The 26,106-nt window shown below is 35.3% G+C and overlaps 1 protein-coding gene across 1 annotated transcript in view; it reads left to right on the forward strand.

Annotated features, from left to right (window-relative positions):
• Window positions 1–26,106, forward strand: part of rcan2 (regulator of calcineurin 2) — a 76,449-nt gene that overhangs the window by 1,691 nt on the left and 48,652 nt on the right. The window contains exon 2 of the mRNA XM_016470741.1: window positions 2,448–2,665. Within this exon, the coding sequence (XP_016326227.1) occupies window positions 2,450–2,665 (216 nt within the window). The 5' untranslated portion in view covers window positions 2,448–2,449. The remainder of the gene's footprint in view (window positions 1–2,447; window positions 2,666–26,106) is intronic.

The raw sequence follows: 26,106 nt of genomic DNA on the forward strand, positions 1-26,106 counted from the left end.
TACATATAAAAAAATACATAAATATCTTAAAATAACATTAGGGTTAGAGTAAAGTCAATGTCAACAGAACATGAGGATATTTTTCAGTAGTTTTCCCTATTTTATAATAATAGTTAATAATAATAATAATATGGATTAACAATATTTAAGAATGCTTATTAACTGAATTTGTTTGTTTAATGTTACTGCTCTCACCGTTTAGTTTGTATAGCTACAAAGACAATGTAGTGAATGATATTGATTATTCTTTTAGTGAATTAGGATCCATATATTTCCCTTGTTTAGTGACCTTGTTCATGCCAGCAAGCAAACATGTCAATGGCCTCTATAGCTTTAGATAAACAGTAGGCCTATGCTTTTTGGCGCGGACCAATTCCAAAATTGAAAACACGGTAAATCTTTGTAAATAAAGCTGAGCACTTATAGCATGTCTGTGCTCATGTATAGTTTATGCACATCCTTATCTCATAACAGGGTCATTGTGATATTGTAAATGAAATGGATCCCTGTCTGGAAGTCTTCATTTTAATCAAGTGCCTCACAATCTCTGCATTTCATTAGTCCTCATTCTATTTTTAGCCGCGTTTACACAGGGCAAGACTGAAACAGACAGCTCCAGCCTCTATCTATAGCCTTGAGTGAAAGTGAGAGCATGCGTGTGTGTTGGAGAGCATGTATGTGTGGCTGGTGATGGGCTATTGATCCCAAAATAGCTGTGGGAGATTTAACAGTGCGTGTGACACCGGTGACAGTGCTGGCTTTGCCCGCAGACCAAGCTTGTCAGGGTGGATCACTGGAAGAAAGGGCATGTGGAAAAGCTCTGTGGAAATGGGTGCAAGCTGTTCCCCACTTGCCGTTGTTGTTTGTGTGGGCTGACAAGAGACCGGCTCTGCTATAAGCCCATAACCTAATCTTTTGGCGGAGCATAAGTTACCGGGGCCAGGGGTAACATCTGCTCGGTAGGGTTCTGGGAGGTAACTGTTCCAGTTCTGTGTCACCTGTCGTGAGGACGAGCTTTTGTTGTGTACAGTGAAAATGCTCCAAACAGCTCTTGCTCTGACCTCTCATAAGGTCATAAACGTCTTGTTTGTGATACATCATGTGTGTGCATACACACACACACACACATACACATATACATACATATACTGTATACATACATATACACATATATACACGTAAGAGTATACTTACTATTATATATTGACTGTATTTGTTTGTGTTTACTGTTACTGTTTTCATCTATCGGTTTGTATAACGACAAAGATGATCTGGTGAATGATTTTCATAATTCTTTTAGTGAATTGGAATTATTTTCAATGTTCCTGGTTCCCATGCTGTCTGGGTGTATGACATGAAAAGCCAAATTTGAAGGGATAGTTCACCCAAAAATGAAAATTCTGTCATTAATTACTCACCCTCATGAAGTTCCAAACTAGTAAACAAAAATAATGACTTTATTGAACAATTCAACAAGCCGGCATTCTTACGTAGAACCCGGATGCACTGCACCTTGTTTGCAAGCAGAGGAATGCACTCTCATGCGTTGTGGTACTCTCGTGAACGTGTGTCAAAGACTGACATGGAAGAGAAGAAATTGTTGAATGAAGTCGTTATTTTTGTTTTCTTTGCGAAGTAAAGAAAAGTAAAAGTACAAAAAGAATTCTCGTAGCTTCATACAATTACAGTTGAACCACTAATGTCACATGGACCATTTTAACAATGTCCTTACTACCTTTCTGGGCCTTGAACATGGTAGTTCCATTGCTGTCTATGCAGGTTCAAAAATCTCTCGGATTTCATCAAAAATATCTTAATTTGTGTTCCGAAGATGAAGGTTTTATGGGTTTGAAACGACATGAGGGTGAGTAATTAATAACAGAATTTTCATTTTTCATTTCATTTTCATTTTCATCTTTTCATCATATAAAGCGATTGTATCTCTTCACAAGACTTGAACTAAAGCACTTGATTCATATGGATGAGTTTTATGAGGTCTTTATAGCTTTTTCGGATCATCTAATTTTTGGTTACCTGGTTTTCAATGGAGCAAAAGAAAACTCTTAGGGTTCATTATAAATAACTTAATTTGTGTTTAAAAGATTAACTAAAGTCTTATGGGTTTTGGTGAACTATCCCTTTAAATGCTGTTAAAGGAATTGTTCACCTAAAAGTGAAAATTCGGCTATTTTTCACCTTGGTGTTTGTATGATTATCAGTCAGTAATGGCTTACACTGTACTGGTCTGAAGATGTCTTGTGACTTCATAAAACTAGTACAGAAAATAATATGGAAATAAATTTTTTATACTCAACGGTACTTTTTTTTGGGCATATTTAGAGCTCGACAAACGATTATGATTTTTGAACTAAGTGTAGAATGTAGCCTGAAAGCAATTGCTGATATTAGAAAACATCTTCACTTTTGATGTTGTGTACCACTTACAGCCATGAAGGGAGAGCATTTATTTGCCAAAATGAGAAGCGCTCCATTCCTCCAGCGGGTTTACCTCTTAGGAGGGGAAGAGCTGGTAGTCCTGCAGTCCACCATGGGAGAGTCCTCACTGGGAGACAGTTTCCAACAAATCACCGACTTCAATGATCTCCCCACGTCCCTCTTTGCCTGCAACGTGGACCAGTCAGTATTTGAAGACCATGAGGGAAAGGTAAGGTTAAATTAAATTACTCACATATTGTTCCATCTCACCGGCACTTCATTTAAAAATCACTTTAAAGGGGTCATATGATGCGATTTCAATTTTTCCTTTCTCTTTGGAGTGTTACAAGCTCTTGGTGCATAAAGAAGATCTGTAAAGTTGCAAAGACTAAAGTTTCAAATCCAAAGAGATATTCTTTATAAAAGTTAAGAGTCGGCCACGCCTACCTAAAACGGCTCGTTCTAACACGCCCCCACATATCTACCTCACTATGTGGGAAGATTTGCATAACGCCGCCCAAATGTTCACGCAAAGAAAGAAGGCGTAACTTTTATTCTCACTGTAGTATTGTTGACGCTGCAGCCATGTCGTGAAGACGCTGTGTGCTTCGTTGTGAAAGCGAAACTACTTTGTTTGGTCATCCAAAAGAGGACGATATCCGCTTCGTCATCATATGACCCCTTTAAAAAAAAAAAAGTGTATTGGAAGTTCACTAGTGGCAACAAATGGAGTCGCAAAATGATGGTTGTTTTCCAAACAGAATTATAAAACATTTCAACCATTCATTCATAAGCCAATCAGCTTACAAATTCACATCATTGGTTGAGTTCAAGAGTCAAAAAGCAAGAAAGGAAAGGAGAAGAACTATAATAGAAACAATCTTTTCCCCTTAAGAGAATTTTAAATTATTTTTTATCACAGCAAAAACATCATGGACACATAGGAACAAAAGCAGTTTGATTTGTAGGCATGCTAGAATGCTCCAGTGGAAAAGCAGTTCCCTTGACCTGCATTATATGATTGTGAATTAGGCCTCTCCAACCCAATTATCCATGTAGGCCACTTCAGGTGTGAAATTCAGCTTGTGGGCTCTCGTCGACTCTGCTTTCTCCTCATTTGCAAACACTCTAAGGAGTGAGTTTACACCTAGAGGCAAGGGAGTATCTTTCACTTCCTCATGTGAAAGCCTATTTGGGGTTTTGTCACTGGTTTTATTTGCATATGATGACCTATGGTAACATATTGACAAAATGCAGGTGAAACCCCTGAAATATTGTATTTATTCCCATAGGTTCAGCATCTTAATTTCTCAAAGAACCACAGGGCTTGCATGACTTATAATATAATGTAATGAAAAGCTGTTAAAGAAGTTATTACGAGTTGCTTTTGCACCTTAGGTGATAAAACATGGGGAAAATGTAAAAAAAATGAAAATTCTGTCATTATTTCATCTTTCCAAACCCATATGATTTTCTTTTGTAAAACAACATGAAATATTAGGCAGAATTCTAATGCTACACTTTTCCATGCAAGAAAAAAAAAAGTGAATATTCCAAAAATATTACTATTTCCAAAGTAGTCTATACAATTTGTGTGCTATATTTTGTTGTTTGAGAGCACAAGTTCCATTTCAAAGTTATTTTATGACTAACATGATGATAGATTTTTTCCTTTTTTGGTGAACTACTCCTTTAAAGATTTATCGAAGCATTTAGCTAGTTTTTAAAGTGGCAATGTAACGGACGTAATGACAGATAATTTCTCCCATGTTATGATGTACATTCAAGAAACGTTGAAAAAGGGACTTAGTTCTATTAATCAGTTATTGATTGGATGAAGGCAGATCTGAATGCGAGCCTGTAGTCGATTTAAAGAAAGGGGCGGAGTTTATGCATACTAAATAATTGGCTGGCATGCATCACCAGAGAGAAATCTGTCATTTCACCAGAAGATCGAGTTACAACATTTTAATGAAAAATTACAAGGTCAAAAAATATAAAACATATGCATGAATGCATTGTTTAATAACATCAGAATGCATTTAGAAAATAGATACATTTCCATTTCATGCTGACTTTAAGCTTAGCTCCTGAATGTTATATCACTAGGAACAGGAACGCATAAGTTACTGAATATTTGACCTTCAGCTGCAAATTTAGCCCAGACCTTCTTCAAGCAGTTTTAAGAATACTGATCATGTGATATGCTGAGCTCGGCCAGGTCTGTCTGCCCCTCTGACCTGCGCTGGACTGCATCACACACACATAGAAAAAGAAATCAGAACACACAGGCACACACACAGTTCTTACACTGATCCGTCCTGACAGCTACTCTCAGAAAGACTAGATCAACTGATAGAAGGGCTGTGTAAAAGGTGGTCCATGACTTGCTCCATTGAGTCACAGGCTCCAGAAGGGTTCCTTGTGAAACAGAACAAGTGCTCAGTCTTTTACTCATGAACGACTCCACTAATGCGAACACACAGTAATTCTTGAAAAGTATCCTCTTGCTTCGCATTAACTTGAACCTGACTTGGCATGACTCATGTGGTTAATTTCCTTACGTAACAAGTAACAGTGTTGAAAGTTATTGTTTTTAAGGTGAATTCAGTGATCCATAATGAGGGACTTAGTTGTACCACACTGTTAGTTTGGTTTGGGGCAAGGTTGTGTGACTTCAGTGCTTTTGCTAAAAGTTAGGTTACACTGTAGCCCGAATAGAGTTTCAGTATGACACAGTGAGTGTCATGCAGCGATTTATTTTGATGATGTACCAGTCCTGGTCCTGATTAAAAATGAATTAAGTACCAAAACAGTTAAACAAAGCCACTGCAGAATCATTGCGTGTCACCCAGCAATACACAATAATACCATTTCTGAATATATTAGTGTTTTATTACGAATGAATGAATGAATGAATGATTCAATGACTCACTTGTATCGTTCCTGAATGAATTAATGCTTTGCGTAAATGACTCTGTCATAAACAGCCATCTACTGGTGTATTGATGTAAATTGCAGAAAAAATTAATGAAAAAATCAAACATCAACTAGTATGAATTAAATTTGATTAAATATGTATATTTTCTGCACCATCATAGTTTCTCTTTTGTATAAAAAAAAAATGTTTAACTATTCCAGTATTTATTAATAAAATTGGTCAAATATGATCATGGCAGTCCATGACAATTTTGCCGCAAGTCATACAAATGTAGTATTTTGAGTTTGAGCAAAGCTGTCAGCAGTTATTTAGCCAAATAGCAGGAATTCAAAGAATAATTAATTGCTTCATGCACATCAACTAAAAGCTGAATTCCAGTGTCTATTACAGAACAAAACCCTATCATAAAAGAGGGGGCATATGCTTAATTAGTCAGCTAATTATGCTGATAATACTGCTCTGAATGTTTGACTATTTCCCCTACAAATGCCATGAAATATTAACCGATTAACAGAGCATGATTGCATCTCCTATACTGGCCAACTTTCATTAATGGCTTTTTGCTGAACTGTTTACTCTTGATAAAGATCTTCTCTCCTTCCTCTTGAATTGATTACAGAGCACATGGTCGTGGGATGCAGAAGCTGTCTGATAGTTACTCAACTGATTGCGGTTTAATAAATCTGTCTCCGATTGGAAGGGGACATTAAAGGGTGTAATGGGACCCACTGGCCCCTTTATGTATATTATGTTGATGAAGCCACTCAGGCTGGAAATGCTACAATATAGTCAGTTGCTATAACCTAAACGGCACTTTAACTTGAATTATATATTGTTTCTTACTTACAAAGTGGAAAACCGGACTACAAGTATTTGATACACTATAGACATACACGGATTCCATAAGAACAACTAGTCATTAAATAATCTCTCCCAAGCTTACTTAGTTTATACAAAAGTACACATCACATTAACAGTTCCCGGTTCATTTAGAATCAGATACAACCAAGAAATGAGTTGCGGTTCAGTTAGGAAGTAATTTGAACTCTAAATGATTCACTGACTGAGAGTGTGATTCAAACTGCTTCTTCAGCAGTGAATCTTTACGGAGTCATTAAAAATTACTGGGTGCTCATATAAACAGACAAATCTTAAGTTCTCGACTGTTGCCAATTTCAAATTGTTGAGGCACTTTTTGTCGTCACATTTGCGACCATTTTAGTCCCAGTCTGGAGAGAAAAATGTAACATACATGATCTTTAACTATTTGATAAACAAATAGTCTATGTTCTGTATTGAGTTAATCTGGATAAATGCATGAATCAGCACATAAAATACACAAAAGGATTGCCCTATTCATCAAGTATTAACAGTGCGATATCCCACCTTATATATATATATATACATATATATATATATATATATATATATATATATACATATGCCGTTTTTGCCCAGTCTCTTTATTTCTTAGGCCCTGTCCACACGAACGCAGTTATTTTTAAAACCGCAGCTTTTTCTACGTGGTTAGGCCGTTCGTCCACACGCAAACGCAGCACCAGTTCACTGAAACCGAACATTTTTGAAAACACTTGCCAGGGTGAAGATAAAAAACTCTGGTTGCAGTGTTATCGTGTAGACAGCGAAACCGGAGTTTTCGGACTTGTGACGTCGGAGCCTGCGCTGTTATCTCCGCCTACTGGAGACTTTTTCAGGCTTCTGATTGGCCAACATGGCTTTACGGTTAAGATTACATCGCCACCTGTTGGTTTGGCATGCTCTTGACAGTGCTTTATAGCATGCCTTTGCGTTTTCATGTGGACGGAGATTTTTTTTGTTTTAAACGGAAGAAGGAAAAACTCCGTTTATAAAAATACCCGTGTATGTGTGGACATGGCCTTATTGTTGAATCATGAACACTGACCTTAATTTAGGCAAGTGAGGCCTGCAGTTCTTTAGATGTTGTTCTGGGTTCTTTTATGACCTCCTGGATGAGTCGTCATTGCGCTCTTGGAGTAATTTTGGTTGGCCGGCCACTCCTGGGACGGTTCACCACTGTTCCAAGTTTTCTCCATTTGTGGATAATGGCTCTGACTGTGGTTCGCTGGAGTCCCAAAGCCTTAGAAATGGCTTTATAACCCTTTCCAGACTGTTACATGTCAACTATTTTGTTTCTCATCTGTTTTTTAATTTCTTTAGATCGTGGCATGATGTGTTGCTCTTTAAGCTTGCTTCACTTTGTCAGACAGGTTCTATTTAAGTGATTTCTTGATTCAACAGGTCTGGCCGTAATCAGTCCTGGGTGTGGCTAGTGAAATTTAACTCAGCTTTCTAAAATAATGTGGTTAATTGCAGTTTTTTCATGATTTAACAGGAGGGGGCAATTAATTTTTCACGTAGGGCCACGTAGGTTTGGACAGCTTTTTTCCCTTAATAAATGAAATCATCATTTAAAAACTGCATTTTGTATTTACTTGCATTATCTTTGTGTAAATGTGTGTGTATATATATATATATATATATATATATATATACAGTATATATAAATGGCAAACTAGTGCTTCAAAGGTACAGAGAATCAGATAGAGGTTGGAAAATTATGTAAAACTAAGCTCCTGAAACCACAAGAGATTGATGAAAAAGCACGGATGGTATTATAGTTGATGCCATAATGTCATCTGCATCATCTTAGCAGGAATTATTATATTTCTAACCTTATATTTCACTCATGTGTATGAGATGATTGCATTTTAAACATTCTCCCCCATAGCCGGCTGTTGCTTGGCCGTAGCCCCCGTGACCCTGCAATCCCTTCAGCGCAAAGTATTCAGCATCCCTGATTGGATTTGGCAAACATCCGGAGAGCAATGGAATGCTCCAGATTCATGAAGCTTAATGACAGATGACAGCGAGACAGAATAGACTGCTGCTATTCTCGTTTCTCCCTCACTCCCCTCTCGCCTGGACGCGGACCGCTGTCGACTGCCCCCACTTTGCTGATTGATCAAGGGAGGTCAAATTGCTCCAAAGGAACATCAGCACCGTGCCATTGCCTTCAGGCGTGATTTGCAGCGCTGTCAAAATGTTTGATTGTGTTTGGCACTTCTGGAAGAGGCGCTGCTTGTGCATCTGAGCCGCTGAATCAATTTAGGAGGCTGTGATTATATTAACCCCATGAAATGCCCAGGTGATGCACAAGGTCTATTTAAAGACATATGGCGTTATTAGCACCCTAACAAATGGAAAGCAATCTTACAGATTTTACAAAATTAGGCAGTCTGGAGCCCATGCGGAGAGCTGATGCAATGTGAATTATGTGGCATAACTCTTATTTGAAGACTAAACCCAACTGTCTTCCTTTCTAATTATTTTTTTTTGACAGCCAAATTTTCAAACTTTAAGCTATTTCCTTGTCAAGTTAAAGAGACAGTTCACCCAAAAATGAAAATTCTGTCATCATTTACTCAACCTCATCCCATCCCTAACCTGTATGACTTCCTCTCTTCTGCAGAATACAAAAGAAGATATTTTGAAGATTGTTGGAAATAATCAAAAATGTTCAGTTCTTATCGACTTTGATTGTACAACAGAACCAAACAGGTAATGGAAGTCAGTGGGAACCAAAACTGTTTGGTTACCAGAGTTTTTAAAAATATCTTCTTTTGTCATGTTGTCACAAAATGAGGGTGATGAAATCATTCCATTTTTGGGTGAACAACTACCAAACAGTCTCAGCAACCATTGACTTCCATTGTAAAATGGAAGAAAAAAAAAAAAAAAAACCTGTTTGGTTACCATAATTTTTTACAATATATTCTTTTATCATTTTGTCATGACATGAGAGTGAGTAAATGATGAACATTTTCGTTTTGGGTGAACTATTTCTTTAAAGGGGTCATATGATGCTGCTAAAAAGAACATTATTTTGTGTATTTGGTGTAATGAAATGTGTTTATGCGGTTTAAGGTTCAAAAAACACATTATTTTCCACATACTGTACATTATTGTTTCTCCTCTATGCCCTGCCAAAGGACAAATTGAAATCGCATCATATGACCCCTTTAATAATAATACAATTTTTTTTTTTTATTTTAGAATGGAAGTCACTGGGAACCAAAATTGTTTGCCAACATTCATACACATACCAAATATATTCTTTTGTCATTTTGTCATGACAAGGATGAGTAAACGATGACAAAATTGTCATTTTTGGGTGAACTATCCCTTTAACTGTCTCTTTTATTGTATTGGCATTTTCTTCCCATTATGTACTACATACTAGGAGCTGTTGTATGATTTTTCATATTGGTATTGCAGTGGCATTTACTGACAGAATTACCCACGTCAGCCGGCGGTACGTCATGACTATCCGTCATAGACTTTTCTGCGTCTCTCCCTTGAGCTCACCCTGCATCAATACAATTGATCTCCACTTTGGAAATGTCACACACGCAAACCTAGACATGGTTCACATAGTGTCTCGCTTATGACAACCACTTGAGTTGTTAGCATGGCAAACATGGAGAAATGTTCTCTGCGACAGGGGAGTGATATCCAGCTTGCAGAGAGACAAAGTGAGATTTTTCCTTCAGATATGCTTTTTGCAGAGCATGCAGTGTTCGAATTGCAAGAGGTGTGTGATAAAGGTTTGAGTCACAGCCTTTGCAGTTACAACTAAAACCACATTTGATTTTATTTGAATTTATTATAAAAGAAAATCAAATATAACAAATCTGCATTAATGACATACAATAAATACTAAAATCAGCAATAATAACTGCAATTAAAACTCACTGTGCTCTCCACTATATTTATAATCGACAACTCATCATATCCTTAGGGGCAAAAACGACCCAGCTTGGTGGAGGCAGCAGCACAACATCCTACTGGTGACCAGAGACATTATACTGAAACAAAAAAACAGAGTGAAAATGTACACTATCACCTGTGGAATATGCACAAAAACTGAGTCCTCACTGTACGGTTTCCTGTATGATGTCACTAAGGACCCTTGACAAAAGACAGAGGAATCTAGAAGAGTTTATAGGAGCTCTGGTTTCATTGGGGTTATGTAATAGAGCTCACTGGTCATGAGTTCTGCTTTATATGGTCATATCAGTTTTAAGTGGAGTTACAAGTATGGCCTTTTGTTCTGCATGAATTCCTTTCTTCAGGCCGAAGCACTATAGCTGTTCCAGCGCGTGTGTGTGTGTGTGCTTGACTACCAACCTCCTGCTTGCAAGGCTAAAGTTCACCGAATGGTTGAAACTGTAGCCCAGTAATGTAACACTGCAGAAATATCAGACGTCTGCCCTCTTGAATGACGTTTATAGAGTGCAGGGACACAGAAAAAAAAACAGGCTAATGCTATCCTCAAGTGATCCATTAACATTCCAGTGTCACTCTTTCATTGTGCTGGCTAGCGCTGATACATGATGCTGTGGCTCTTGTTTTGCAGACTGTCAAGGTTAAATACTTGAATGGGGATCTATTAGCATTAATGTCGCTCACCCATGCGGAACTGTGCGTGACGTGTGCATGACCTCTCCGCTGTACCTGTTCCCACTGCTGCGCTCAATGTTTTTGCCACGGGGGTTTAAAACCTCCCACTCACTACGCGTGCTTATGTCATCGCTTTCTCCTGATCAGCCCCATTATATAACGCCCATACCTCTCATCCGTCATCTCTAAGCATTTCTTATGGCGCTTTTCCACTGCATGGTACGGCACGGTACGGCTCAGTACGGTTCACTTTTGGGGGGGTTTTCCACTGGGTACAGTACCTGGACTGGTACCTGGTACTTTTTTTAATACCACTTCGGTTGGGGTTCCAAGTGAACCTTACCGTTACCAAAGCGTGACGTGTAAACTCTGCTGATCATGGATTGGCCGGAGAGAATCGTCACTACCTGCGTCACTGAACTTGCGACACAAACACAAAAGAACCGCTAGATTTAAATCAGCACAGCCAGCGAAAGATCGAACGGAACTGTTTTGAACGAACGCACCTTTTTTTAACAACCAAAAAGTTTTGTTGTCTGTTGCGGAAGAACAGACGTTCCTCTCGTTGATAGCAGAGGAGCGGATCCAGTGAGAGCTTGATGGGGCGACGCGGAATGAAAAAGTTTTTTTTAGGAGTCGTGGTAGTAGAGGCGGCGCAACTTTAACGACATGTGAATAATCCCGACCACTCTAAAGCGGTACTAAACTGCAGTGGAAACGCAAACCGAGCCGTGCCGTGCCGTACTGAGCCGTGCCAAGCTGAGTCGTACCACGCAGTGGAAAAGCGCCATTAGTGTCAACGACAGTTCATAACAATCCTGTGACTATGGAATACGTAAACTCTCCCATAACCTAGTGCCTTGTTTGCCTAGACAACACATTAAGGCATCACACACGAAAAGGTGGAAGGTGTAATCATGATATCTAATTTTGGCCAGCATCACATATCCAGAAGGTCATTCCAGAATGCATCCCAGAATGCACCCTGAACTGAGTTCAGCTGCTGAGTGAAAAAGTAAATTGAAAATGGCATATGAGGCTAGCTTAATGTAACTTACAAAAACATGATCAATTATAATTTAATATAAATAATATTTAATATTATGAATTATAATATTTCATTTAAGAATTTAATTGTTTTTTTTTTTACTATTTTAACCAATATTTGTGTGTGATATACTGTATATGTTTTATGATTGCACTGTTGTTTAAAAGTTTGGGGTTGGTACGTTTTTTAATGTTTTAAAAAGAAATATTGTATGCTCACCAAGGCTGCATTTGTTTGAACAAAAATACAGTAATATAGTAATATTGTGAAATATTATTAGAATTTAAAAAACTATATTCTATGTTGAATTTTAAAATGAAATTTATTCCTACGAAGACAAGGCTGAATTTTTAGCATCATTACTCCAGTGTCAGTGTCACATAATCCTTCAAAAATCATTCTAATATGCTGATTTGGTGCTTAAGAAACATATTATTATCAATGTTGAAAACAGTTGTTCTGTTTAATATTTTTGTAGAAACTGTAATGCATTTTTTCGGGATTCTTTGATGAATAGAAAAAACAGCATTTATTTGATTAGATTTTTTTAAATAATAAATGTCTTTACTGTTTGTTTTGAAAAACTGAATGCATTTTTGCTGAATAAAATATTAATTTCTATAAAAACAACTGACCTCAAATTTTTTTTACTGCCTAATATTTTTACAAATTTTATTTGCAGGAGTAAAAAAAAAAAAAAAAGTGGCATGCAACACTTGAATGTAATGTAAGTCACTTTAGACAAAAGCGTTTGCCAAATTTATTTGTTAATGTATATACATATGCATATGTTGCTTTCACTGACATCCACTTAGCATCTTGAAATAAAAACTGTTTGTTCAAATGTTCATTGTTCTGCATGCTGAAGAAATAGTATGAGCATTATGGTAGTAAACTGTTCTGAACATAGCCAATGTCACAGCTACTTGTTTTCATCTGTCATTTAATTGTGGTCTATTTCATATATGTGTGACTATTTGTATTGTATTCTTACAGCATGCGTTACATGCCACAGCTGCCTACCATTGAACCTTTGAAAGCAGGGGCAATGACATCACTCTCTGTTCAAGACCACAAATCAAACCCTGTTGGAAAGACAGCCCAAAAGCTCTGGGCTCTGATTTATTGTAATCAAAGGCTAGAGAGTGTCTATTAGGATGCAGCTGCTACATGAATTAGCACCACAATGAATATAAAAGTAATCTAATAGACTAGAGGATATTGGTGCCATCATAGTCTCATCCTTAGAGATCAGTAACTATTATTTACATGCATGCAACATCCATGCTTTAAAACATATCAGAGACCATTTGGCATTTCAGTGTACTATTGCACTGTATGTAGAAACATTCTGATGTAAACCAAAAGCCATTTATGAAAATTAACCTTGCAAAAAAAACTGCAGTTTTCCATCAAAATAAAAGTTTGATTGTTTAACATTTCAAAATTAAGAAATTAGGATATAAATAAATATTAGTGTTTTATACATAAATATTAGTATTATAATTTTACAGTTAAAATGACAAATTATTATTAATATTTTTATAAATACTTATATAAATATGTTTTATATATATATTTATTAATATATTTTAAATATTTGTATTTTACAGTGAAATATTACAATAATAATACTTCTTATTTTGTTTTGGAGTAATAAGTATTATTATCATTTTAAAGCCTTACTGATATATAATCACAAACTTGGCAAACAAGCACAGCAAACCTAGGATTTCTTTTATCAAATGGCAAAAAAATAAATAATTATAATTATTATTATTTTGATAAATACTTGGTGTTTATTTTACAGTGAAATATAAAAATAACATTTTGTATTGTTTTAGTCATTTTAGTCATTATATATTTTATAAATAATAATGCATGTATTATTATTATTACTATTATTTATTATTATTATTATTATTATTATTTTAAAGCCATATTGATATATAATCACAACACTTTGGATAAATTGTGCAGCCATACAAACAAGCACAGCAAACCATAGGATTATTTTAATAGAAATCACAATTTTTATGAAAAAAATAAATAAATTGACAAATTAAACTAAATTAATACCATAAAATAAACTACAATAACAATATCAAAAAAGAGATAAAAAAATCGCAATTAGATTTCCCCCCAAACTGTGACCTAGTAAATATTATGCTGTCTCAAGTGCATTCAAATATCACTTATTTAGTATATTATAATATTTGCACCCATATTTGCAAATGCCTTTTTTTCTGCAACTTGGCCTGCTTCATTTCAATATGCAGAGGACATGCAGCCAGAGGTTGTTTGCATTCAATAAAGGTAAAGCAGAAAAATAAACAGCCTGTTTAATACTAAATAGTCATGTCTATTTACTTTGCACTAATTATTTTATTTATGTTAGCCTACAGAAATGTTTTTAAATCAGTAGTTTCGCCTTAGTTTTAGTTACAGTATACAATAACCTTGCAAGTAACCTTGACAAAATTTTAAGCGAACCAGACGGCACATTAAAAATACGTACTGTTGCTTGGATGTTTCCTCATCGTTGTGAAGTGTTAAAGTGTATTACTGTGAGACCGCTATAGAGGGAAGATCTGAGGACATTTTTTGCGAGCTATAATGCTGGTAAAATATTAATGTCCTCCTAAAGTATGCACGGTGAGTCAGGGTGAGGTTTTACTGCACCGAGCGCTTGAAATAGCTCACTCAATCCATATTACTCACAGCAAGGCTCTTTTTAAGAATCCTGCGCAGAGATTAGTGCCATTGTGACTTCCAACCCTGACGATTTCCACACACATTATCAAAGTGCGTGCTGTGAGTAATGTCTGTAGAACTGGGACAGGACCCATTCGTTCCAAAAATTCTCTTTTAAGATATAGGCTAAATTTATGCGCAGTTAATGTTAACAGATATATTTATAGCAAAGTAATGGCAAATATACTTGCTCACAGTGGACCAAAGGACTTGCTGTTCTTGACTTTACTGTCTTAAGGGTGAAATTATTTTTAATGGTTAAAAACAGTTCAACCCAAAATGAAAATTCTGTCATTATTTACTCACCCTCATGTTATTTCAGAATTCTCGGCTTCCTCAAAGTCTTCCGAAGAAAAATATTTAAATGAAATTTAAATGAGGGTGAGTAAATAATGACAGAATTTTGGGTGAACGATAAAATACCAAAATACCAGTAGCAAAGAATCCATGTGGTCGTGATATTCTGATCATTGAACTATTACTCTGTAAGCAGGGACTGGCTCTAAAAGCAGTCCACCCCCACCACTGTCACATGACCACTTACAAAACAGGGGTTTTACTCCAGTTTGTCAAATTGATTCCAAGAAAAGCCACAGTAATGCAAGTCTTTTTTTTTTTTAAATGAGATATAACAGGCACAGATTTAACACTGCTGTAACGTTCATTTGAGTGATGTTACTTAAATGTAATAATATTTTGGTCATATAATGATATGATTATATATATATATATATATATATATATATATCTATTACTCTGTAAGCAGGGACTGGCTCTAAAAGCAGTCCACCCCCACCACTGTCACATGACCACTTACCACTTACAGGTTTTACTCCAGTTTGTCAAATTGATTCCAAGAAAAGCCACAGTAATGCAAGTCTTTTTTTTTTTTAAATGAGATATAACAGGCACAGATTTAACACTGCTGTAACGTTCATTTGAGTGATGTTACTTAAATGTAATAATATTTTGGTCATATAATGATATGATTATATATATATATATATATATATATATATATTAGTGAAGATATTTTTATATGTAGAAACTATACATTAATGTAACTCCATTAATCAGAAACTAACCCACAGTGTTAGAAATGTTATTGTAACACTACAGATTTTTATTTCGATTTTTTTTATTTCGATTTTTATATTTAAAAAAGGAACTATACATTTATACCACCTTCACTTTCTATCACACTTTAGTAGTTAACTCAGTAGTAATTCACAGATAATGTGTGTATTTTTTGTGCAGGTTACATCATTCACCATTTCTTTTTTCATTCCGAATCATTCAGAAACAACGTTTCATTTAGTAACAGCGTGACTACTTTTATGAGTGATTCATTCAGTCAACTGATTAAAAACACTGATTCATTCAGGAATGATATAAGCTGCTGTGTTTATGAGTGAGTCACTGAATCATAAAGTCAACTCATATTAGTGATTGAATAATTAACACCACCTACTCTGTGTTGCCCATAGATGCTTAACGATTTATTCGATTGTGTATTTGTTTGGAATAAAAAAATAAAAAATTGGCTATTAGAATGTCAATATTGTGTCTAAAACAAAAGTTAATGTATATTCATTTCTTGTTTACTGAACTGATAAAAGCAACATCACACTCGCAATTGTATTCTGAACAACAGAGGTCTTGTGATATTGATGCCTCAATATATAATATCAAAACCCAAGTTCCTTTGGCTGTTTGGAGCACCTTTTATTAATAATTGAATAAAATCCAGAGCTCATGCCATTCTTTTGGGAACTGTATATTTCCCAGAGCTTCTCGACTGTTGTTTACACAACTGTCTCGGTGAGCCAGAGGTGAAAATGAATTCGTTTTTCTTTTTTGTTAACAACTGTTTATTGAATTTTCTTCTGGGAATAGTAATTTAAAACAAAAAGCAACTGTGCAAATTTAGAACCCACCCCAACCCATCCCAACCCTGGTAGACTTAAAAATAAATAAATAAATATTAAATAAATAACAATAATCATAATAAAATAAAATAAAATAAAAAATATGTATATAAAAATAGAAAATAAATAATAAAAAATAAATAAATAGTAAAAATAAAAATAAATGAATTAATAATAATAGATAAATAAATAGCAATAAAATAATTTTTTACAAAGATTTTAGAAAAGCTGACAACATTAAAAGCTGAATGCCATAAATGTACAGTTTTCACATTAGATCCATGTGAGATCTTATGAGAAGTTGAGAATTCGTTTTTCTTTTTTCTGGGACCTGCGCCACATTGTTCATGACTTTGTCATTTTTCAAAATAACATTTTGATTTCTCTAAAGACTTTTGTAATCTAAGCTCTTAGTCAGAAATAAGAATAAACAAATGACACAAGTTTCTTTTTTTTAATCAGCGGTTTCTCATTCATCCAGCCTTGCGTTAGTTCAACATTTCCAATCTGACGCTTAATTACACATCGCCTAATGACTTATTTGCTTTAATCGTGTTCCTCTGTTGCTTTTGTCATTGCATAATGAGAAAAAGGCCACTGTGAGGAATGCAATATTAGGTGTAGCCTAATCTGGCCTTGTTGAAGTAGTTGATGCCTTCTTGATTCACCTGTCAGAGAGATGTGGAATTTATTTATCTGCTGCTCTCAGCAGACTATCAGATAAATAAAGAGTAAAACAGCGTGGAAATGTCATCAAACAAAGCCTATTAATGCTAGCAGATTAGAAGCTTGTCTTTAGTTAAGACATGGTATTTAGTGCTTGCGAGAAGGAGATTAAATGAGATCCAACCCGTTTCTTTGCCCAATGAAAAATGAATCAAATTAAGAAATAATATTTCAATTCCCCTGATGTATCTGCGCAGTGAATTGTTTGTAAACAACAGTTTAGTTTTTCCCTTTTTAGTGTCAGACCAGCGGGTTTATCTCCAGCGATTGTTTATGTTCAGCTGTTATCTATGTTGTAGTGTTGCTGCTGCTGGCCAATATTGTCTGGTTTGCTTGTCAGATCTCTGGATCTCAGCTTTGCTTTAAGTCTTTAAATGCCCAGGGAGGATCGCTGCTGAACAAGACTGTATCGTGTCCATCACATATTCTGGCAAATCACCAGTGAATTTTTGCTAACATGTCATTCTTATTCCACCTTGTAAATTTGATGCAAATAGCCAGCTAAAGCCTCACTGAGATATTTTTCTAAGGGCATATGTGAATATCATTATTCAGCTTCCAGTGCCAGGATACAGCATTGCAGCAACCTTTTCTTTTTTCCTTTGAAAACACCTTTGCAACCGCAAAGCAATACCCTGACAGCCACCCAGAATGCCCTATAAACCGCCTTGCAACGCCTTAGGAACCATCCACACCTTGTTAATTGAAATAAAGCAGAAATAAAATAAAATGTTAGATATAAAATTAAATGGAAATTAGAAATGTTGTCTTGGTAACTAAATGAAATATGTACGTTTAAGCTGAAGTGCTGAAATTACTCAAACTAAAACTGAATTAAAAAGAGATTAAAGGGACAGTATGAAACTTCTGTCATCATTCACGCAAACCTTTATGACTTTGGAATGTGGAATCTAAAAAGAAGATATGTAGGCAATCAAGCAGTTTCAGTTCCCATTTACTTCTAAGGTATGGACAAAAAATATAATAGAAGTCAATGGGAACCAAAACTGTTTGGTTACAAACATTCTTCAAAACATCTTCCTTAATGTTGGTAAAACTTAAGTAACTAGAAATAGCAGTATCCTGAACATCTGCTTGTTTGACACACACACACACACGTTTACTGAGCTATTTAAATGAGGACATGCCATAGACTGCTGTCTATATATAAATATAACTTAAAATAGTAAAAATACAAAAACTGACTAATGTAAGGGAAACAGGTCAATTTAGATCAAAGGGAATTATTTTTGATTTTATAGTGAATTTGGACAGAATCAGTTTTACGGCTGATCAACTGAATCGGTCAGCGATTCACTGAACGGGCCGTACAACGTCAACTCTGCATGGATATTAATATTCAAAATATAGTGAAAACACGATTTATTAGCACAGTAGCAAGATCGGCAGTTTAAAACATGAACTTGTAAGCACAAAACACAAGATACTTCTCTTTTCAATATAAATAAGGCTTTATTGGATAAATCTAAGACATATAAACTAATCTAACACATAAACACACGCATTAACCCTCGCATTGAGTTTCTCAATGAGGCTATTAAGCTTTATATTAAATGCACCAGTTCAGCTAGAATCTGGAGGTACTTGTATTGCTTGTTTAGGGGGTTCCCTTGTTGTTGTCATTGCAGAAAGGGGTTTCCCAAGGTTGCTGATTGGCTGGATGTTCAGTAGTTGTTGAAGTGACGTCTTGGGAAGCCAATGGTTGGGCGTTGGCTGAAGATGCGGAGTTGTGGGCTGGTTAAAGTTTTGAGGTGGTCACAGACTCGAGGTGAACTCGGAGACACGGAGTCGCGGCGAAACTTAACTCAGAACATGAAACTCTCAACAGAAAAGAAAAGAAACTAAAGTGAAAGAAAGAAAAGGGTAAAGTTTGACAAGACTAGGTGGCGCTTTTCCTCATGGTTTTTGAGGAGCTGCTTGCATGCAAGCCAGAGCATCCTGGAACGGCGCTCAAAGAATTCACGGGCAAAAAGCATGGCTAAAAGTCCTAATGCAAAAAGCAATGACTAAAAAAAACGGCGGCTAAAAGCCGACAAGGCAAAAAGCATAATTTGATGGTGTCCTGAGTATTTAAACCGGGCTGTTGGACACATCTCAAATGGTGTCTTGACCAGTTAGACATTGTCTTAGCTCGGGGTGTTGCTATGTTTCTCCTCTCAATACATAAATCAACATGTTATCTTATCAGTCACATGGTCCGAATTGTCCTGCTCTTAGTATCATTTGGACATGATTTCTATAACAAGAATATAATACATTTTACAAAGTACTGATTGATAGAAACATTTAAAGCATGAAAATTCAAACTCATACATACCCAACATGAATATAACCCTATAAACTATTCAATAGTTATTCAAAAGACATACACAATGAGTGATTAGCACATGATAGTCAAATGTATGGGTTACATACATAATATGGAGTTATGCATAGAAACGATTAGCTGCTCATAAGTCCTTTTAGCATCATTTAGGTGCATATATAGATGTAAAGGCAGCGTGCCATTCTGTGAACGTGAGGGCATGTTCTTTGTGAAGACCAAAGGTCAAAAGGGTTTAGAAGGAATCTCAATCTGGTCTTCTTCTAGGTGGGGGAAAACCACCCAACACAGTCTCTACTAATGATTTTCCTCATGTGATGGTCATGATATGCTGTGTCTCTGACCATTAATCTTGTACAGTAATATATAAAAAATATTTACAATTTATTTCAGCTAGTTGTCAAGGCAACATTTTTCATTTTATTTAGTTTAATGTGATATTCTACAAAAATAAAACTACTACAACTGTAGACATATTTATTTTATATAGACATATATATTTAATTATTAATTATATAAATATAAAGTAACTAGAAATATTTTAAAAAGAAAAATGACAAAAGTACATAAGCACAAAATGTTTTAAATAGCAAATTAAAATAAATAGTATAATAAAATAGTATAATTGCATAAATACTAAAATACCTGACAACCATTCAAAACACCTTAGTTTTACTTCTTTATATTATAATGGAATTATTATACAGACACAGTGGAGAGAAATGGAAAATTATTATGGAGTGAGAGGAAAATCAATCATTGAAGCTGCATAGCATGTTATTAACCAATGCACCACAGCTCTAACACAACATTAAACCTTTGTACTTGTTCAGTAGCAGCCTGGTCGTACACAGATCAATTTGCTTTTGCTCGTATGATGTATTATCTGTTAATAATGTACTTCTGTGGCCAGTCGGCGGTGCATATTACCATGTGGTAACAGTTGGGAGATTCCTGGATAAAATCTCTTCTTCCGGGGATCAGAGAAAGCTTAAGGCTTGAAATGTGAAACAAAACTCTCAAATGCCCTGTTGCAGTCTGATGTTTGGCTTATATGACAACTAGTTGTTCTGTTTCTCCAAATCTGCATTGTAAATGAGGTGTTTGCCTGAATGCTCCGACGTTAAATTGATATTTAGGTTGTTTACCAGCAGTAACTGTGTATACATATATGTATGTGAGAGACAAGGACAGGTCAGGGAGAGCAGTTATCTGGAAGTGAACGTGTGTGTGTGTGTGTGTGTGTGTGTGTGTGTGTGTGTACGTGTGTGCATTGGCAGGGGAAAATGTGGGCTGGTTTTTTCCTGCCTTGTTGCTTTGGAGTGGAAAGTTGATGGAAATATCCAGAGTGTGTCCCGGTTGCCCAGGGCTGCTGTGTGTGCCATAATCACCTCTACTCAGGAGGTATGTGTGTGTGTGTGTGTGTGCCGGGGGGAATCAGTGGTCACACCTGCCTCAGGGAGCTCTCCAAGGTCCTGAACGTCTGCTTGTTTGACACACACACACACACACACACACACACGTGCGCGCACACACACACACACATTTACTGAGCTATTTAAATGAGGATATACCATAGACTGTTGTCTATATATAAAGATAACAAAAAATACTATTGAGTAACCGACTTATAAATGATTTAAATTTGACTTATATTATATATATATATTTAATTTATTTTATATACTGTATATAATTTTGTTTTTTAATCTGAAGCAGAAACAACAGAAACTTGAAATAAGAAATGTTAACTGAAATACAATAAAATAAAAATAATAAAAATAACCTTTTATTTCATTTCAGCTAGGTGTCAAGGCAACATTTGTCATTTTATTTAGTTTAATGTGATATGCTACAAAAATAAAACAAAAATTTAAAAAATACTAAAAACTGTAGACATATTTAAAAATAATATTTAAAATATTCATTATATAAATATCTAAAATATTTCAAAACTACAAATATTTTTTGTAAATTATAAAAAATATTTTTTTACAGTAAAAATATCATGAAAGCAAGGTAAATTTATTTGAGAAGCAATGCTGCTGAAGATATAAATGATTGTTAATAATTGTCATAGACTGTATCTTGCATTGAAGTATACTGTATATTGTCAATATCAGTTTTTTTCAATTGTTTATATGTAAAATAAATGAAAAAAAAAACTAAGTTAGAAAATGCACTTATTAAAGATACAGGAATATATATAGTAGTAACAATGGAATATGTAGCATTTTAACCCACAAGTACACAGTATTGCTGTTATCTTTGCTTTAAATTAATAATAAAAGGTCATTATATTTCTACTTTGACTCTTACTGACAGACGCTTCAGTATCTGGTTTGTGTTTTCTTTATAAATGAGAAGCAGTTTTGAGGATTGAATAGAGCACTATTCAAGATGTGACAGCTCTTTTTAAAGCTCATGGACGTTCACTGAAAAAATGCTTAACAAGTTTATTCTTCTGTTGTCATCTCTTGTGTATATAATTACTAGTCTTTTGTGGTTTAGATAAAAGCTGTTTCTCTGTGGCTGCATTGCTTTTAAATTTTCACAATATATTCTTTAAATGTTAATATTTTGAAGATTTTAGAGCTGCATGATGAATTATCAGTTTAGTCCACCTGACAGCACTCACATATACGTATAAGCTACCATGCAGTATAAAGAAATGTACTATGTCTAATAATAAACATTGTACTGTAGTATATAGGGCAGACTGGGCATAGTTATCACTTATTTTGCTTAAGGAACATACATATTTTTTTATTAAATTGTTTTTTTAATAGAGTTTTTTTAAAGGGGTCATATGATGTTGCTAAAAAGAATATTATTTGGTGTATTTGGTGTAATGAAATGTGTTTATGCGGTTTAAAGTTCAAAAAACACATTATTTTCTACAGCAAGAATAAAAGTTACGCCTTCTTTCTTTGCGTGAACATTTGGGCGGCGTTATGCAAATCTTCCCACATCGTGACGTACACATGTGGGGGCGTGTTAGAATGAGCCGTTTTAGGTAGGCGTGGTTGACTCTTAACTTTTATAAAGAATATCTCTTTGGATTTGAGACGTTAGTCTTTGCAACTTTACAGATCTTCTTTATGCACCAAGAGCTTGTAACACTCCAAAGAGAAAGGAAAAATTGAAATCGCATCATATGACTCCTTTAAAATGCATACATTTTATACAACTCACTGACAACTTGTGCCAACCTGACATTATTTTAATTTCGTTTTTAACTCAAATCAACCTACAAAACCACTTCTAGAGAAAACAAGCACAATTGCACTATTTCCTTCCAAACTGCACTTTGTGTGACCTACACCCAGGCGCTCTCATTGAAACACAGCTGCTTCTTGGTTTGCCTAAAGCATTAACTGATCTCAGATCTGCTGCAGGTGTTGCTCTTTCAGCTAACAGTCACTAATGTCCACCAGCATGCTGATTCCTGACATTCACACTCACATTCAGAAGCCATGCAGAGATAGAGATGGGTTCGGGGAGCAGGAGAGCCTCAGGGGGCTTCAGACGCTGTGCCATATGCTGGCAGTGAGAGTGCTGTGCTGGTGGCCATGCAGCAGGAGAGCAGAGCACAGGGTTGCCAGACAGTAGGAATCAGGCACAGGGGTTTCTGAAGCAACATGATATTATTACACATGAGGCTCTGTGTCTGCAGAGAACAATATTCACACTTTCAGTTATGTTCACTTTTTGTCTAAAAACATAATTGAAGGCTGGATATGTAGTATTGTATTTTAGATGTTTAAAAGGGACATGCATTTTCCCCATTCTAAAATAACTTACAATTAATCAACTTGAAAAATATAAATATAAATGATTGCTACACTATTATTCAAAAGTTTAGGGTAATTATTATTATTATTATATTCAGAATTCAAATGATTGAAAGTGACAGTAAAGACATTTATAAAAAATTCAATGTCATATAACAGGTGTTCTTCTGAATTTTACATTAATCAGATAATCCTGAAAAAGCAGTATCACATTTAATAATAATTAGAAATGTTACTTGAGCACCAAATCAGCCATTTAGAATGATTTCAAAAGCATTGTGTGACATTGAAGCCTAAGTTATGGCTGCTGAAAATTCAACTTTTTTTTATTACAGGAACAAATTACGTTTTAAAATATGTTAAAACAGAAAATGTGCATTGTACATTGACTTTCTTTAATGCTGAATAAACAGAAAACCTTTATTTTCTTACTACAAAATTGTAATATTTCACAATTTTACTGTTCCACTGTATCAAATAAATTCAGCTTTGAACATTAGAGATTTCTATAAAAAACATGAAAAATCCCCAATCCCAAAATTTGGAACATTGTATTTTTTTCCCCAACCAGCCTAACACAGCAGCTTTAAAACAGCCAATGGCATGAGTTTGGGGCGGACCTATCTGTTTGGCCAACCAATGGCAGGAGTGTTTGGGGGAAACCTGCTTGAAAACAGTCATTTTCCCGGTTCTTTTTTATGTAGCTCAGAAATGGCACATTTACTGTGCATTTATTTTAAATGTTATCCAATGGTGTCAAATACTGAAAAAAGTAAACAACTGAAAATCTAACTTTTTTTTTTTGCATTAAAATATTATACAACAACATTAGATGCTTTCTTAGAAGCAGCACTAGATGGCAGACTTGTTTGAAATTAGATTTACATTTTTCCCAGATAATTTTCTCTGTTGTCCGTTCCTTTTGGAGGGATTTTTCCTTATACATTCTTCACGTGGATAGATTTCCAAACAATAATATATGTCTGCAAGCAAAGATACGAAGCTATTTCCCTCAGGTAGCATGACCTATCGGAGGGACTACAGGATGAAACCAGTAATATTTGGTGGATAAATAAAAGCTTGCCCTTCTAAACTTTCCTTATGCAGTAAAGGCTCAGACGGGAAGAAACATCACTCTCCTGTAAGGTGAACATGGACCTCTTGTGTTCAGCGCTAGTACAGAATAGTCTCTTACTCCCTTGGGAAAATATGCTTGCAGTGTTCTGTATTGTTGAACATTTGGACATGTGTGTAATGTTTCACTTAACTAGACTGGCAAGGCCTTCCTCCTGTTAAACAAAAATTCTCTATCTTGATTGAGTCCTTAAAGAAATAGTTAACCTAAAAATAGGGTTGTTATTGAGAACTGGATCTCATTCATATCTGGTTCTATGAACGTCTGAATGAAGCTTATTAAAATACTGTAACTATTCCATAGCAAATGAAATGATGCTTTATACTTGCAAGCTTGTAGTCTGAATAAAAAAAGTGATGAGAGAGACTGTAGATAATAAAAGCTACAGTCAACATTATTGCGATGGACTGTTGTCCAATTTGTAGCGAAATACAGACTCTTATGTTAATTTGACTCTTTTTAGCCAGATCTTTTTAATTAATTGTTTAGAAAAGATTAGAAAATCTGTCTCGGAGTGAACATTTATGGGTTTGAATTAGCCTAACAACTCTCACTAACTCACTTACTTGAAACAGTCTCATTAGTTTTTTAAAGCCTTCTTGAACAAAAGTAATGTTAGCTTCATTTCAGTTGAATTTGCCAGCCTTATATGGTGAAATGGACAGCTACATCTTTCTCATACTCTTTTCTGCTGGCCAAAAGTTCATTTTCAGCTTGTTTTCCCCGTTCACGAGTGTTGTTTGTCTCTACTTCAATTGCATATTTACAATATACCACAAAAACCCATGAGAGTGCACATTTAACAGGATGGAGAGAGGACAGCATTACACAACCCTTTTTCTCGCTCATTGTACGAGACTCTTTCCTCTCTGTAATTGGCAAATTCATGGCAAACAGCCCCAGACAGCAGAGGTTAATTGTGTTTTAAGAACGGACACGATGACAAATTATAAATCAGAGTCTTTGTGAGCCTTGTGTATTGGAGCCCGTCTCTCTTTAGTAATCTCTTCTCGCACACGCTCATCTGAAAGCTCTCAAGACAAGCAAACAATCGTGCACGCAAATATGCACACATTTCAACATATTTATTCCGATCTGAGCTGTCATGTGTTTTCTCTATGGTTTATATAGTAAATAGGTGTTGTTCTTTCTCAGGTGGTTTATGCATTCATTCCTTAGGTTAAGCAGCTCGAACAGCCCTGGAGCCAAAGACATCAGGCTGTCAGCTTCAAATGCAATTGAACAAGTCAAATGGAACTGAAAATGTCTTTTGCAAAATTGCCAATAGTGGAATATGTGCAGTGCATACGAAGTGGAAAAAACTTTTCTTAGAGCTTAGTTGACTCTTATTTTACAACATTTTCCTCTAGAAATAACTATATATGCTATAATGGAAGAAATTGTTTGTAACAATTTAGTTTTATAGTAATGTTTAATGTTTTATAATTGTTTGTGATTATATATATATATATATATATATATATATATATATACATAC

Source organism: Sinocyclocheilus anshuiensis, unplaced genomic scaffold, assembly GCF_001515605.1.
Source record: "Sinocyclocheilus anshuiensis isolate Anshui unplaced genomic scaffold, SAMN03320099.WGS_v1.1 scaffold2322, whole genome shotgun sequence".
Taxonomy (NCBI): domain Eukaryota; kingdom Metazoa; phylum Chordata; class Actinopteri; order Cypriniformes; family Cyprinidae; genus Sinocyclocheilus; species Sinocyclocheilus anshuiensis.